A 12110-nucleotide genomic window follows, 5' to 3' on the forward strand; every position below is an offset into this window, starting at 1 on the left:
GCGGCCGTGGAAAGCCCCGGGTTGGAAGGGGGATCCCCAAGTAGGGCAAGCTGGGCCTCAGCCCCTTCCCTCCCTGGAGGCCTGGCACGCGTGGCTGGTCTTTGTGCTGGAGAGGAGGCGGAAGAAGGCACGGCTGGAGCAGGCGGCACAGGCCTACCACCACCAGCTCCTCCGGGAGGGCGTCACCCGCCTCCTGAGGTTTGCAGCCAGCATGAGGGCCTTCCGGCAGCAGCTGCAGGCCCAGCAGCAGATCCAGGTAGGCCTGGCTGGGCCCTTCTTGTGGGGAGAGGAAAGACACGGCCGGCCTGGCCCCTCCTGGCTGACGTGGGGCCGTGTTGGCAGGCTGCCCGCAGTCAGCACCGTGCGGTCCATCGCTGTGCCATGCTCTGGAAGCAGAAGGTGCTGGGCCCGGGCAGGGAGCCCCCACCCCCCATCCCCACTGCACCCAGCAGGAGAGTGACATTCCGGGGCTCCCCTTTCATCCACGGTGCTGTCGGTGCTGGGGACGCCACCTGCCTGGAGGCCAAGAGGCCACAAGTGCCCCGTGGGCCTACAGGAGGTCTGGGCAGCCTGCTGCTGGCAGCTGGGGAGCCCCAGCTCCTGGAGCTGTGAGTATCCACCCCTCGTCTCCCCTCTGCTCAGCCTCTTGGCTCCGTCTATGGCCAAAGCTTTGATGCACATGAAGGTAGAAAATCAGGCCTTGGGAGGATGACACGGCCAGTCATGACCCTCGTCCCAGCTGAGCAGCTCAGACCCCTTCCCTGCAGTATCCCTCTCCTATTCTGCTGGGTCCCAACTGAGGGGACTGCAGGGCAGGGGGAGCGATGGAGTGGGATTTCCAGACCTCTTTTCCTTTTCATGCTAAAGCTCAGGAAATTTGCCCCCTGCTTTCCAATGCCTCCTGGCCCCCTCTCCCCTGCCCTGCTGCTGGCACACACTTTTTCTTTTGTCCAGGTGGTACATGCAGCTGCCCACAGGGATGGGCTGTGGGGCAGTGCTCCCCTCCCCGCCACACTCCCACACCTTTTTCCTTAACAGCCTTGAGGCTGGCTCCCTTTCAGAAACCCCACTTTTTGTGACATGTTACCTGCCCCTCTTCCACCTCCCTGGGTGGTCTCCACAAACTCTGTCTCTTTCCCCAGCTGACCTGGGACAAAAGCCTTACTGCCTCAGGGGCCGTCTCCCCTCCTGTAAAAGAGATAGCATCTCCTTGGTAGGGTTGCTGGAGAGGTCAAATGAGGTGGCCTCGGGCCAGCCGATGGAAGTGCTGGAAGTGTGGTTTGGCCCGGGTCTGCCCCAGCTTACTTGTGTTCTTGGGCAAGAGGCTTTCCTTCTCCAGCCTTCCGTCTCTCTGTGAAAATGGAGGGGGTGGACTAGGAGACCCCTCCCCCACGGAGGTCACTGGCCACCTGCAGCCCCCGGTCAGCCTAGAGGAATGGGCCTGTTTCTTCTCAGGAACGCCGCCCGCTTGGCAAGGAAGCAGCCCCGATGCCCAGACTTCCTGCTGGAGCCCGTGCAGAGCCAGAGACCCCTGGGTTGTGACACCCTTGGGGGACAGGGGTAGGTCATGCGGACTTCGAATGAACAGCTCCCTCTCCTTCCTGTTCCTTGGGCAGAAAGGTTCTCCATTCAAGGGGAAGGCACCATGGCCCGAGTAGACACCTGCCTTCCCTCCACTCAGGCCTGAGACGCCGTGGGAGCGTGGCCTAGCCCTGGCCCAGCCAGTGGGCCCTCCCGTGACGAGGCCCTTCCTGGCCGAGGCCCAGGTGGCACTGACCACAAGCAGCCACCTGCCTCAGCCCGGGGCCCTACTGAGGCCCCCTGGCCCAACGCTGCCCCCCATGGCAAGTGCAGGCCCCGAACTGCTGCTGCTGCCTCCTTCCTCCTTCCTGCCGTGTGGGGTGGAAGCACCTGCCAGGGTGAGTCCTTCATCATCATCCCTGGTCACCTGGGGTCTTTGGTCTGGCCTTCACTGCTCTTTCTCCTGCCCGTGGTGCTGTTGCCACAGCTGTACACATTGTTCCTAGAGCACCCCTGGCCCGGGAAGACACGGGGTTGGTGGTTCTGACCGTGTGCAGATGCTGGTGCACACCAGGCCTGGGAGCACAGCAGGGACAGGTGCAGTTACAGGGCTTGACGGGTTGGTTCATCCTCACAAATGGTGAGGCCATTATCCCCAGTTAGAGGAAGATATCAGAGACAAATCCTAAGCTGGAGGATGCCCGGCCCGTGTCATACGTCAGAGTCAGGCAGAGAGGATGAGTAGATCGCCCAGGGTTCCTCCTGGGAGCCCAGGCTCTGAACAAGTAACTGTCCTGGTTCTGCTGCATAGTAGCCGAGATGTTAGGGAGCGAAAAGGAGAGGATGTGGTTTTGGGGCAGATGTGAGAGGTGTCAGTGGTGGAGGAGGAGGTGTCCCAGGCCCCTGGCAATCTTAGTGGGTGCCACTGATTGGAGGCGCCAGTTGAAGGGGGCCGGGTTTGAGACTGTCACAGAGCTTGGCTCCTCTCCCCTAACTTGGGGCTGGGCTTAGCCTGGCTTCTAAGGAATAGACTAGACACTGTGGCTTCCCTCTTGGTCGCTCCCCCTCGGATCACTCAGGAGGGGAATAGGAAAGAAAGGGAAGTTGTGGAAGGGATTTAAGCCGGCGCACACCGGGTCCAGTCTGAACATTTCACTCGCTGCTTTGTGCAGGGGGGTGGGTTGCTATCCTGTGCCCCGGGTGAAGGGGGATGCTGCCGGTAGACTCGGGTGGCCGTGGGGATGGAGAGAAAGGGATGGGAACACTCCCGGGAGCACCCACCGGAGGAAGACGGGTGATGGGGTCAGCAAAGGCAGGCAGTGAGAGTCACTCCTAGCGTTCTGGCTTCACTAGTTCAGTGAGTGGCAACTTCTTTTACTGTAAAAGGGAAAACTTTGGGGTAGGGACCAGTTTTGAACCTCTCAAAGCTGAGAAAAAGGTAAGAGGCCTGTGAGGCTGCCCTCCATGGAAGAGGTCAGAGCCAAATCCTGAGTTGGAGGATGCCCGGCCTGTGTCATACATACATCCCTGGGAACCGATGGGGTCACCTAGGAAGCCAGTTAAGAGGGAGGACAAGGGGGCCAGGACATGAAGCACTCGACAGAGTAAGAGGGGGCTAAGTAGCCTGCACAGGGAGGACCAGGGAGGTGTGAGGAAACCCTGTGCATGGTGCCACAGAAGCCAAGAGGAGATGCCACAAGGATTAGTGCTCAGAGCACAGAAAAGTGACCGAAAAGAGAGAGGGTAGTGGGATCAGGCCCCAGCAAATGAATAGCTGGAGCCTGCAGAGCCTGGCTGGAGTGGTGGTGAAGAGCCAACTCCAGGGGTGAGGGCCAGAGCCATCTCCTGGGGGAGTGTGGACTTGGGGGTGAATGTGTGCACGTGGAGAGAGAGGCACAGACCTAGTGGGTGGAATGGGGTGTGGGGTTGAAGGGTTGTTGCCTCACTGGCCGTGACCCAGGGGGTGGGGCGGTGGCAGGAGGAGCAAGTCCATTTCCCCCAGAGGGGAGGGAGAGAGCGCAGGAGGGGCTGTAGGTTCATGGTTGGACAATGAGAACAGTCACTGAAGTGGGAGCTCAGCCAGGCAGGGGCTCAGAGGGTGCTGGGGTGTGGAGGTGTGGAAGGTTGGAGAATGGCCTGGTACTAAGCAAACCCTTGGAAAAGTGGGGTGGGGTGGAGTGGGGTATCCTGGGGTTGGCTGTGGAACTTGGTCCCACGGTACTCAGGTCCAGGAGGCAGGGCCAGACGCCGGGGTCTGGCTGGGGCAGGTGCCTGGGAAGCCCAGCTCGGGGGACAGGGGAGCGGCCCTCCTGTACCCCCACCTCTGTGGAGTATAGTGGCCAGCAGTGGGAGTCCCAGGGCACTGAGGACCTGGAGCCCTCTCCAGGCTGCCTCCTGGTTTCTCTGCTGAATGTTCCAGTGTGCTAATGCTCCTGTTTTGCAAAACACCAGAAATGGGTTGGTTTTTATAAAGGGGGTTTATTTGGTTACAAAGTTACAGTCTTAAGGCCATCAAGTGTCCAAGGTAACACATCAGCAATCGGGTACCTTCACTGAAGGATGGCCAATGGCGTCCAGAAAACCTGTTAGCTCAGAAGGCACGTGGCTGGCGTCTGCTTGCTCCCAAGTGACATTTCAAAATGGCGTTCTCCAAAATATTGCTCTTGGGGCATTTTGTCCTCTCTTAGCTGCAGCTGCTCTTCAAAATGTCACTCTCAGTTGCTCTGAGGTCCCTCTGTTCGTGAGCTCTTTTTTATAGGACTCCAGTGAACTAATCAAGACCCCTCCCTGAATGGGCAGGGCCACATTTTCATGGCAACATTCAATCAAGAGGTCACACCCTAATCAAAGGTGTCACTCACAGTTGGGTGGGTTACATCTCCATGGAAACAACCTACTCCAAAGGTTCCAACCTAATCAGCACTAATACGCCTGCTCCCACAAGACTGCATCAAAGAACATGGCTTTGTCTGGGGGACATAATATATACAAAGCGGCTCAGTGTCCTTCCCCTCTTTGTAGATATCTACAAAGCCAGCTGTCCCTGGGCTGCAGCCTCAAGGCCCCCCATCCCTGGCCAGTGCCCCCGACCCTCACCTGCTGCTCCCAAGGGACTTCACAGGCACTAGGGCCCGTCCCGGGCGTGGCTCTGAAAGCACAGGTAAGCGCCTTGGACCTGGCAGGCAGTGAGCGCAGGCCACGGTGGGGAGGGAAGAGGCTGCACCTCAGACCCTCTGTTCACCGGCCCCAGGGGGAAGGGGAGATTGTCAAGATCAAGCTCACTCTCCTCCTGTGGCCATAGGACGCACAGAACTCGAGGCTGAGCTTGAGGGGATCCGCCAGCAATTCCAGCACTACCAGACCAACAAGCAGAACCTCCGGTGAGATCCGGGAAACGCCCTTTGCCAGTGTCCGTGGGGAGAGGCCCTGGCATGGCCAGGCAGGGAGTCGGACTTCTCCACTGTGCCAGCCACCAGGGCCCTGGGGGTGATGAACCCACACTGTTGGGGACAGGTGAGTGCCCAAGGTGGATCCTTCCAAAAAGCCTCTCCTCTCCTCTGTGGCCCAAGAGGGGGCCTGAACCACAAACAGGTGGTTAATTTTACCCTTCTTGGGTATGATTTGGAAGGGCGTGAGTCTGCTTAGCTATTGGGCACAGTAGCAGCTTTCACTGGGAAATGATAAAGTTGAGCAAGACCATAAAAACCTAATCTGGATGTAGGAAAGCAAGGCAGGCACACACTCAGTGAATGTGTGATTCTAAACATGACATGATAAAGGGCACTGAGGGGGTCCGTCCTGCTTTACCTGCAGCCCAGGAGCAGGAAACCAGTCATGCATACAGAGCTCATGTTTCCTGTGTCTGATGCCTGGCGGGGGCCTTGGGAGGTTCAAAGGAATTGGACTGTCCCCTCACCCTGGCCCTGTGCAGGGGAAGAGGGGCTGGACGGTATTTTCACCTCGGCCCATGGGAGGCACTGTCTACTGGGGAAGGTGGAGGGAGCAGGAACAAACATGGCCTCCCAAGCCAGGGGCCCTCCCAGTCCTTTATCCCTCCATTCACCCACCCCCTGCAACAGCTGGTGTGCCTTTCCCTGCCCCAAGGGGCCTTTTGAGAGCTCCGCCAAGGCTCAACAAGGCGGACAGCAGGCATCTCACCCCTCAGGTCCTGTGAGCGGCAAGCCAGCAGCCTGCGCAGGTGGCTGGAGCTGAGCCAGGAGGAGCCCAGGCCCGAGGCCCAGGCAGCGGAGCAGCAGGTGCAGAAAGAGCTGGAACAGGTGAGGCCCCAGGCCAGTCCCAGGGGGTAGCTCCAAGGTATGCTCCCACGCAGCCGCCTGCCCCACCCCTATCCCGTCTCCAGGTAGAAGCGCAGATCCAGCACCTGGCAGCAGAGCTCCAGGCCCAGCGCCAGCCCATCCAGGCCTGCATTGCGCGTGTCCGGGCCCTGCGGCAGGCTCTGTGCTAGCTGGCCCCGCACCAGGAGGCAGGTGCTGGGCTGCCGTGGAAGCCTCAAGCCCCCTCCAGGAACAGAATACAAAACTACAATGAGTTTTTAATTTTTTTTTTTCCAAAATGTTTGCAATTAAATGATCTACTGTTCAGAAGTCTCCCACTTTTCATACAAAAATACTGTGCTACTGATACAGTTGAAAAAGTTCAATGGCTTCTCCTGCAGGAGAAATTCACAGCATCCCCAGGATCAACGTGAAACACAAGGCCCTGTCACTACCCTCAGTTGCACCCCAAGGACCGCGTACCTGTTAACCTGGGGACAGGTTTTATTTTCTAGGCACTCCCCCATACACACACCAGGGCTCCTCTGCTTCCACCACAAGCCCCTTGAAATCAATAGCAGCAACTTCCCCCTATTTCATGCAGGTCTGGGGGCATTGGGAGGTGGCACAAGGACCGGCTCTCCCTGTCCAGAGTTACCTGGGCTAGGCCTCCATTCACATCAGACACCATCGAGTAGGTTCTGGCTTGCTTGCTGAAGAGAGGATGAGGCCAGCTCCAGAAGGGTGCTCATTGGGGCTGCAAAGGGCCAAGCCATCCCAGAAGACGTTGGCAAGAGTCCATGGTGATTCTCGCCACAAGTGCAAAGACGACAAAAGATGTAGCTTTTCCCAACGAACAGGGCAGGGTGAAGAGAACTTGGGAACAGAGAACAGGGATCGTAAAGGCCATGTGGGCCCGTTCTGGGGCACGGTGGGTCCACAGTCAGTGCCCAGGGGCACCTCACCCTGTGCAGGGGGAAGGCACAAAAAGCAAAAGGGGCTGACAAAACGGCCCAGGGAACGGGAGGAGCAGCAAGAAGACACCTTACCATTTACCACCAAGACCAACTGAACACTCAGCCAGAGAGATGAGGGGCTCCGGCCTATACAGCAGATTAAAAAAGACACACAACTAAACTTGAGATCATCCCAGCCTCGACTTTTTTCTTTGTGGGTGGGAAGGGGATACAGCTTAGGTCATTGCAGAAGGTGCTGGTCCCTGCCAGGTGGGGCCGAGAGCCTCTCTCTGCATCTCTGGACGCAGGGGTGGAAGCCACTCAGGTCCCGCCTGGTCAGAACCCCCACAGCCCTGAGACAGCCCCTCACCTGGGCAGCCTCAGGGTTTCCTCTAAAATACCCTCACGTTTCTCTCCTTTTGGAAGAGATTCCCTGGCAACAGCACCTGCAGCCAGGAAAGGGTCCTAGAGGGAGCCCAGAGCCTCCCCAAAGCGAATTTTCTGTCCTGCTTTCAGCTTGAAGCTGAAGTCCTGGGGGGCCTCGAAGATAAGCACGATGGTGGAGCCCAGGTTGAATTCGCCCAGATGCTCGCCCTTGCGCATGGGGACCCCCTCCTTGTTGGCGTGAGTCACGAAGCTGAAGTCATTGTAGGAGCCCTTGCTGTACCACGGGCTGTTCGTGTGCAGGTTCTGGGGGCAGAACAGGGGGCCCGGGTCACAGGTGTCACGGGAGGAGGGATATAGGACCCTGTCCCCACCTCCCCCACTGTGTATGGGGCAAGAAGCAAGGCAAAGGAGCCCCACTCTCTAGGCTGGCAGGCAGCCTTCAGGCCACTTCTGCTTGCCCCCACCACCACCCAGCCCAGCTCAGAAAGGGAGGTGGGGACAGCACCTCACAGACGGAGGCCCACTGCGGCCTAGTGGAATCAGTCCCCACACACAATCCCTGACACCTGCCATGACCTGGGCTCAGGAGGGGCAGAAAACTCATGGCACTCCATCACAAACAACAAAAAAGGCAGTCCCACGGGCAGGGGGGCCAGCTTCCATGTGCTCCAGCCTTGTCCCAAGTTCCACCCTCCAGTCAACGGGCCCCATCCCAAGTTCAGCAGCACTCTTTCCATTCCATTTTCCCCTCTCAGCTTTGACCAGGGTTCTTGGCAGAAGCCAAGCACTAAGCGGGAAGGTTAATTCCCTTTCATTTCTCCCAGCCACATGGAGATGGGGTGAGTGACAGCAAAAGTGGGAGGGAGGCCCCAGCTGTGGTAAGCAGGCGCTCAGCACCCACCACCTCCTCCTCAGGGCCGGGTCTGGCCTGGGCACCTGGCCCCTCTGAGGACATGGCCAGAGGATCCTGCTGCAGAGGAGGTGGGCCAGGTGGACCCCAAGGGATCCAGCCCCTGGGTTTCAGCAGGGCCTGGCTTTGCTCACCCGGTCGAAGTAGATGCGGATGGAGCCCACGTTGGTGGCACCCACAGCCGTCAGCGAGAAGAAGCCATGCTTCCAGTCCCCCGTCAGGACCACCCGTTCGTTGTGGCAAAAGAGCTCTTTGATCCAGCGGGCCATGCCGGGGTTCACGGACATCAGTGAGCCTGGGGGTTAGGGAGAACTGCCACTGTCACCCAGCTTTCAAGATGGGAGGAAGAGGAGCAGGAGCAAGACCAGCCGCCCAGGTCCGAGCAGGGCCCCCTGGTGTTAGTCCCAATGCAGAGCTGGCCGGACTCTGGCTCCCCCAGCCCCTACCCCACCATGCCAGCCTGAAGCAGTCAGTGTTCGGCCTCCACAATCCACCCCAGGACATCTTGCCTGAGGAGCAAAAGCCCAAATCTGGAGCCCGGGGCCCCTGGATCCAAGAAGGGGAGAGAGTGCTTCTGTTTTTTACCCCCTTGTCTTTCCTTTCCTGGGCAGCTAAAAACCCCTGGAGGCAGCCCCCACCCAGTTGCTGGGCCCTGGGCCTACCTGGGAAGTGGCGCCGATGGGAGATGGTCCAGTCAGTGGGTGAGTGGAAGCAGTGGTAGTCCCCAGGGGCCAGGTAGATGACACAGTGGTACAGCTCGTTCCCTTCCCTGGTGACCAGCTGGCTCTTGAAGGAGCTGCAGGGGGTGGCTGTGGGGCAGATGCAAGGGTAGGGAGCTGGCTTGGGGCAGGCTCTCAGGCCCCGATCCTACCGCCTACTGTGGGTCCCCAGCATGGAGCCTGCCTGCAGGCTGGACAGACTCCACTGAGGGCCCCAGAAGCTTCCATTAGAGTGCTCCTGGCCCTCACTTCCCACAGCCTCCCCAGCTTTTCCTTCCCTTCTTCCCTCCACCCCCTTCCTCAGCCCTCTCACGCAGCCATGGCTCCAGCTAAAACCCACCTGGTGGGAAGGGCAGGTCCTCTGCAGAGATACGAGGGCCCAGGAATGACTCCAGGGAGTAGGTGACCCCCTTCACCTGCTCCACCTCACAGTTCTTCACCTGCCCAAAGTTGAGGATCTTCCCATCCGACGGGCTGATCTGGAAAGGTGAGAAGAAAACGATGCTAGGGATAGGAGCAGCCTCCCCTCCTCCCAAGAAGAGACCCCCCCCCCCCCCCCAGAGCCCCAGCCCTTCCTGGGCACAGCCAGGCCTCCTGCTGCTAATACCAGCCTCAAAGTTTCCCCAAAGACACAGGCAAGCAGCATGCTGTTTGCTGTAGGAGAGGTAGAAGCAAGGGTCTCGCTTCTGCCCAGCCTGGGCGCCTCACCACACTGTGCAGGCCACACACAGGCCGAGCCTGCGGCTTCAGCTTGCGCCGGAAGAACTCGCTGAGGTTGCGGTAGTGGTGCAGGTCCTCCACAGCGGCCTCCTTCATGTTCACCCCGAAGGTCCAGATGTACAGGCTGTAGACGGGCCTGCGCAGCCAGTGTGGCAGCTCCACCTGGTTGAGGCGGCCCCAGGCCCGCGACAGCAAGCGCGTTGGCACTGACTTGTACAGGGTCACCTGCAGGTCACAAGGCAGGGGGCTGAGCTCGGCCACACTGCCCAGAGGACCCCAGCTCCAACCACGGCCAGCACCACCCCTTCCCCAGGCCTCAGTGAGCTCCACAGAGCTCCCACCCCTGCCCCTGGGAGGCCTTGGTGCCCACATTGGCTTTGCGATGTGGCTGTTTCTCACTAGGAACCAGACTGCATGGCCAGTGTCCCCTAGGCCCTTCAGGAGATGGCGGAGACAGTAATGCCCCCACACAGCTCCAAGGCAGGGGTATGTTCAGTCACCTCAAGCAACAGTCAAAAAGAACCTGCCCTAGTCCCCATGGGTGGAGAGACTAGTCAGGACAGGCTCACTTCTTGGGGGCAGGATAGTAGTGGGATGGGTCACTCCCCACATCCCAGACCACCACAGAAAGGAGCAGGAGGCACCAGATGCACAGGACAAGGATACCCTGGAAGCAGGTACTCCTCTGTCTTGACAGAACCAAGAACTCCCTGAATGATGATGTCAGGGTCTCAGATGCAGACTTTCCCTATCCCTGTCATGTGGGCCCACGGTGCAGGCACAGGTCCCCTGGGCCAGCCTGGGCCTTCCCCTGAGGACCCAGGGAAGCCAGTCCCCACATCTCCAGCCAGCAAGTGAGGGCCTGCAGCCAGGCCTGCATCTCAGAAGGTCTTTCTGTGATAGGCCAGTCCACAAAGCAGGCTGCCCTTGGGCTCCTCCCAGGAGGGTGAGAACAGGCCCACCAGGAGCCTGGGGTACCTGAGGACAGGCCCTGGGCTGGAGTCTTCTCCACCAGGGTCCCAGAGCCCAATCTCCTCAGGGCCAGGTGCCCAGAAGTGGCAGGCTCTTCAACTTCATGATGGAGCCATTCGTCACTGGCAGCCACTTGTCTTAAGATAACCGAGACACCAAGTCCCCAAGGTTTAAAAATCATTTCATTCCAATTTTAAACACCTCCCAGAGGCACTGAATAGTGGTTCCCAGAGAACTGCTCTTACCCCTCCCCCTGCTGCTAGCCCACCCGGGCCACCAGGGGCTGCCATAGCTGTTGTGAGGCATGGGCTGGAGACACTCTAATGCCCAGTATAATAGCGTGCCCTTGAGCGTGCTCACCCTCACGACACCCACCTTGGCTGCCCAAGGGCCCGGCTCACTCCTCCAATTCCACCCACCTGGGGTGGTTCCTCAAGGACATCCTCCCCGAAAGGGGCCCAGACCAGCTCCAGCCATCCTGAACGACCCTCTGGCATCCAAGAATTTAGATTCTTCTCAAAATCACCTCTAAGACCCCTCCTGCCTGAATACAGAAAATTGGGGGCACACACCATTTCCTGAATCCCCAGTATTGGGTTCTTTCCAGAATGCAGAGCTCTAAAATGGCACGGATGTGGCAGGCAAGGAGAGTGGACAGCAAGCCCTTAAGGCCTCCCACTGCAGCAGGCAGGCTGGGCCCACCCATGCCAGGGGCCCGTGCCTAGACTCCCAAAAGCACGTCAGTCTTCCTGACCACCAACCTGAGGGCACAGCTGGCCCGGCCCCACAGCCACCCTGCCTCAGGGTGCCAACTGTCTCCTGGCCTCGGGCCACTCCTGCACCCACAACTTCAGGCTTGCCCAGAGGAAGGACCGGACAGTCACGCACACACTTACCCTGCTCACAGGCCTCCATCCCACCCGGCTGAGCGGCCTGAGGGCACCAAAAGGCAGGAGGTAGTAGAGGACTGTCAGGGGCCAGGAGCGCAGTTTCAGGGCAGGTCTGGACATGCAGCTCAACTGTCCCAGCCTCTGCCTCAGGGCCAGCTGGGGGAACTGCAACCTGCAGAACACACCGTGCACAGGCCGGGGTCAGCATCAGCCGCCCGTTGTGGACAGGGACCTGGGAAACCCCCAACCCTGGGCAGCTCCACCCCTGGTGCCTGAAGCCTCAGCCAAGGCCCCTCAGCAACCTTTCCTCCCTGGCAAGGGATGCAGTCAGGCGAGACCCTGCCGCAGCCTCGTACCAACCATGCTGGGCCTGGCTGGCTCCTTTCCCAGCCTCTCCCACCCACCAGCCAGGGGAAGCGGAGACAGGAGAGGGGGCCCAGCTTCTGGGAAGCTCCTGAATGCAGGAGGGACACCCGCAGGGGCCTGCAGGCTAAGCACCCAGCCTGGGAAAGACGGGTGGAATGCCCATCACCCACCCAGGTGCCAGCAGGGATGCAGCCTGCTCTCCCCCGGCAACCAGGAACTGTTTGTAGAGTCTTTTGTTACCATCCCACTGCAGGCCTGGGCCTCTCTCTCCTCATCTGCTAAACAGAGGGTGGGACTAGCAAGCTCCCAAAGGACACCTCCCCCCGACACACACACATGTCCATGCATACACCCCCCCTAACAGTGCAGGGCTGCTCCAGCCCTGTCCATCCACA

General features: G+C 59.5%; 2 protein-coding genes across 10 annotated transcripts in view; one reads left to right on the forward strand and one right to left on the reverse strand.

The window, feature by feature from the left end:
* Window positions 1–6937, forward strand: part of SFI1 (SFI1 centrin binding protein) — a 104231-nt gene extending 97294 nt beyond the window's left edge. For 3 of the 4 annotated variants that reach the window (XM_037817145.1, XM_037817146.1, XM_037817147.1), the window contains 8 exons: window positions 80–256; window positions 343–608; window positions 1456–1560; window positions 1682–1919; window positions 4543–4681; window positions 4823–4901; window positions 5687–5798; window positions 5882–6937. In XM_037817145.1, the coding sequence (XP_037673073.1) occupies window positions 80–256; window positions 343–608; window positions 1456–1560; window positions 1682–1919; window positions 4543–4681; window positions 4823–4901; window positions 5687–5798; window positions 5882–5986 (1221 nt within the window). In that variant the 3' untranslated portion in view covers window positions 5987–6937. Of the gene's footprint in view, window positions 1–79; window positions 257–342; window positions 609–1455; window positions 1561–1681; window positions 1920–4542; window positions 4682–4822; window positions 5035–5686; window positions 5799–5881 lie in introns of all 4 variants that reach the window. The other variant, XR_005214028.1, reaches the window with a different exon arrangement.
* Window positions 4388–12110, reverse strand: part of PISD (phosphatidylserine decarboxylase) — a 52996-nt gene continuing 45273 nt past the window's right edge. For 4 of the 6 annotated variants that reach the window (XM_037817161.1, XM_037817165.1, XM_037817166.1 and 1 more), the window contains 6 exons: window positions 11356–11521; window positions 9476–9712; window positions 9108–9246; window positions 8711–8857; window positions 8183–8343; window positions 4388–7441 (listed from right to left, as the gene is read on the reverse strand). In XM_037817161.1, the coding sequence (XP_037673089.1) occupies window positions 7217–7441; window positions 8183–8343; window positions 8711–8857; window positions 9108–9246; window positions 9476–9712; window positions 11356–11521 (1075 nt within the window). In that variant the 3' untranslated portion in view covers window positions 4388–7216. Of the gene's footprint in view, window positions 7442–8182; window positions 8344–8710; window positions 8858–9107; window positions 9247–9475; window positions 9713–11355; window positions 11522–11709; window positions 11999–12110 lie in introns of those variants that run through there. The other 2 variants (XM_037817167.1, XM_037817163.1) reach the window with 2 other exon arrangements.

The sequence above is a fragment of the Choloepus didactylus genome, chromosome 23 (genome assembly GCF_015220235.1).
Source record: "Choloepus didactylus isolate mChoDid1 chromosome 23, mChoDid1.pri, whole genome shotgun sequence".
Classification (NCBI taxonomy): Eukaryota; Metazoa; Chordata; class Mammalia; order Pilosa; family Megalonychidae; genus Choloepus; species Choloepus didactylus.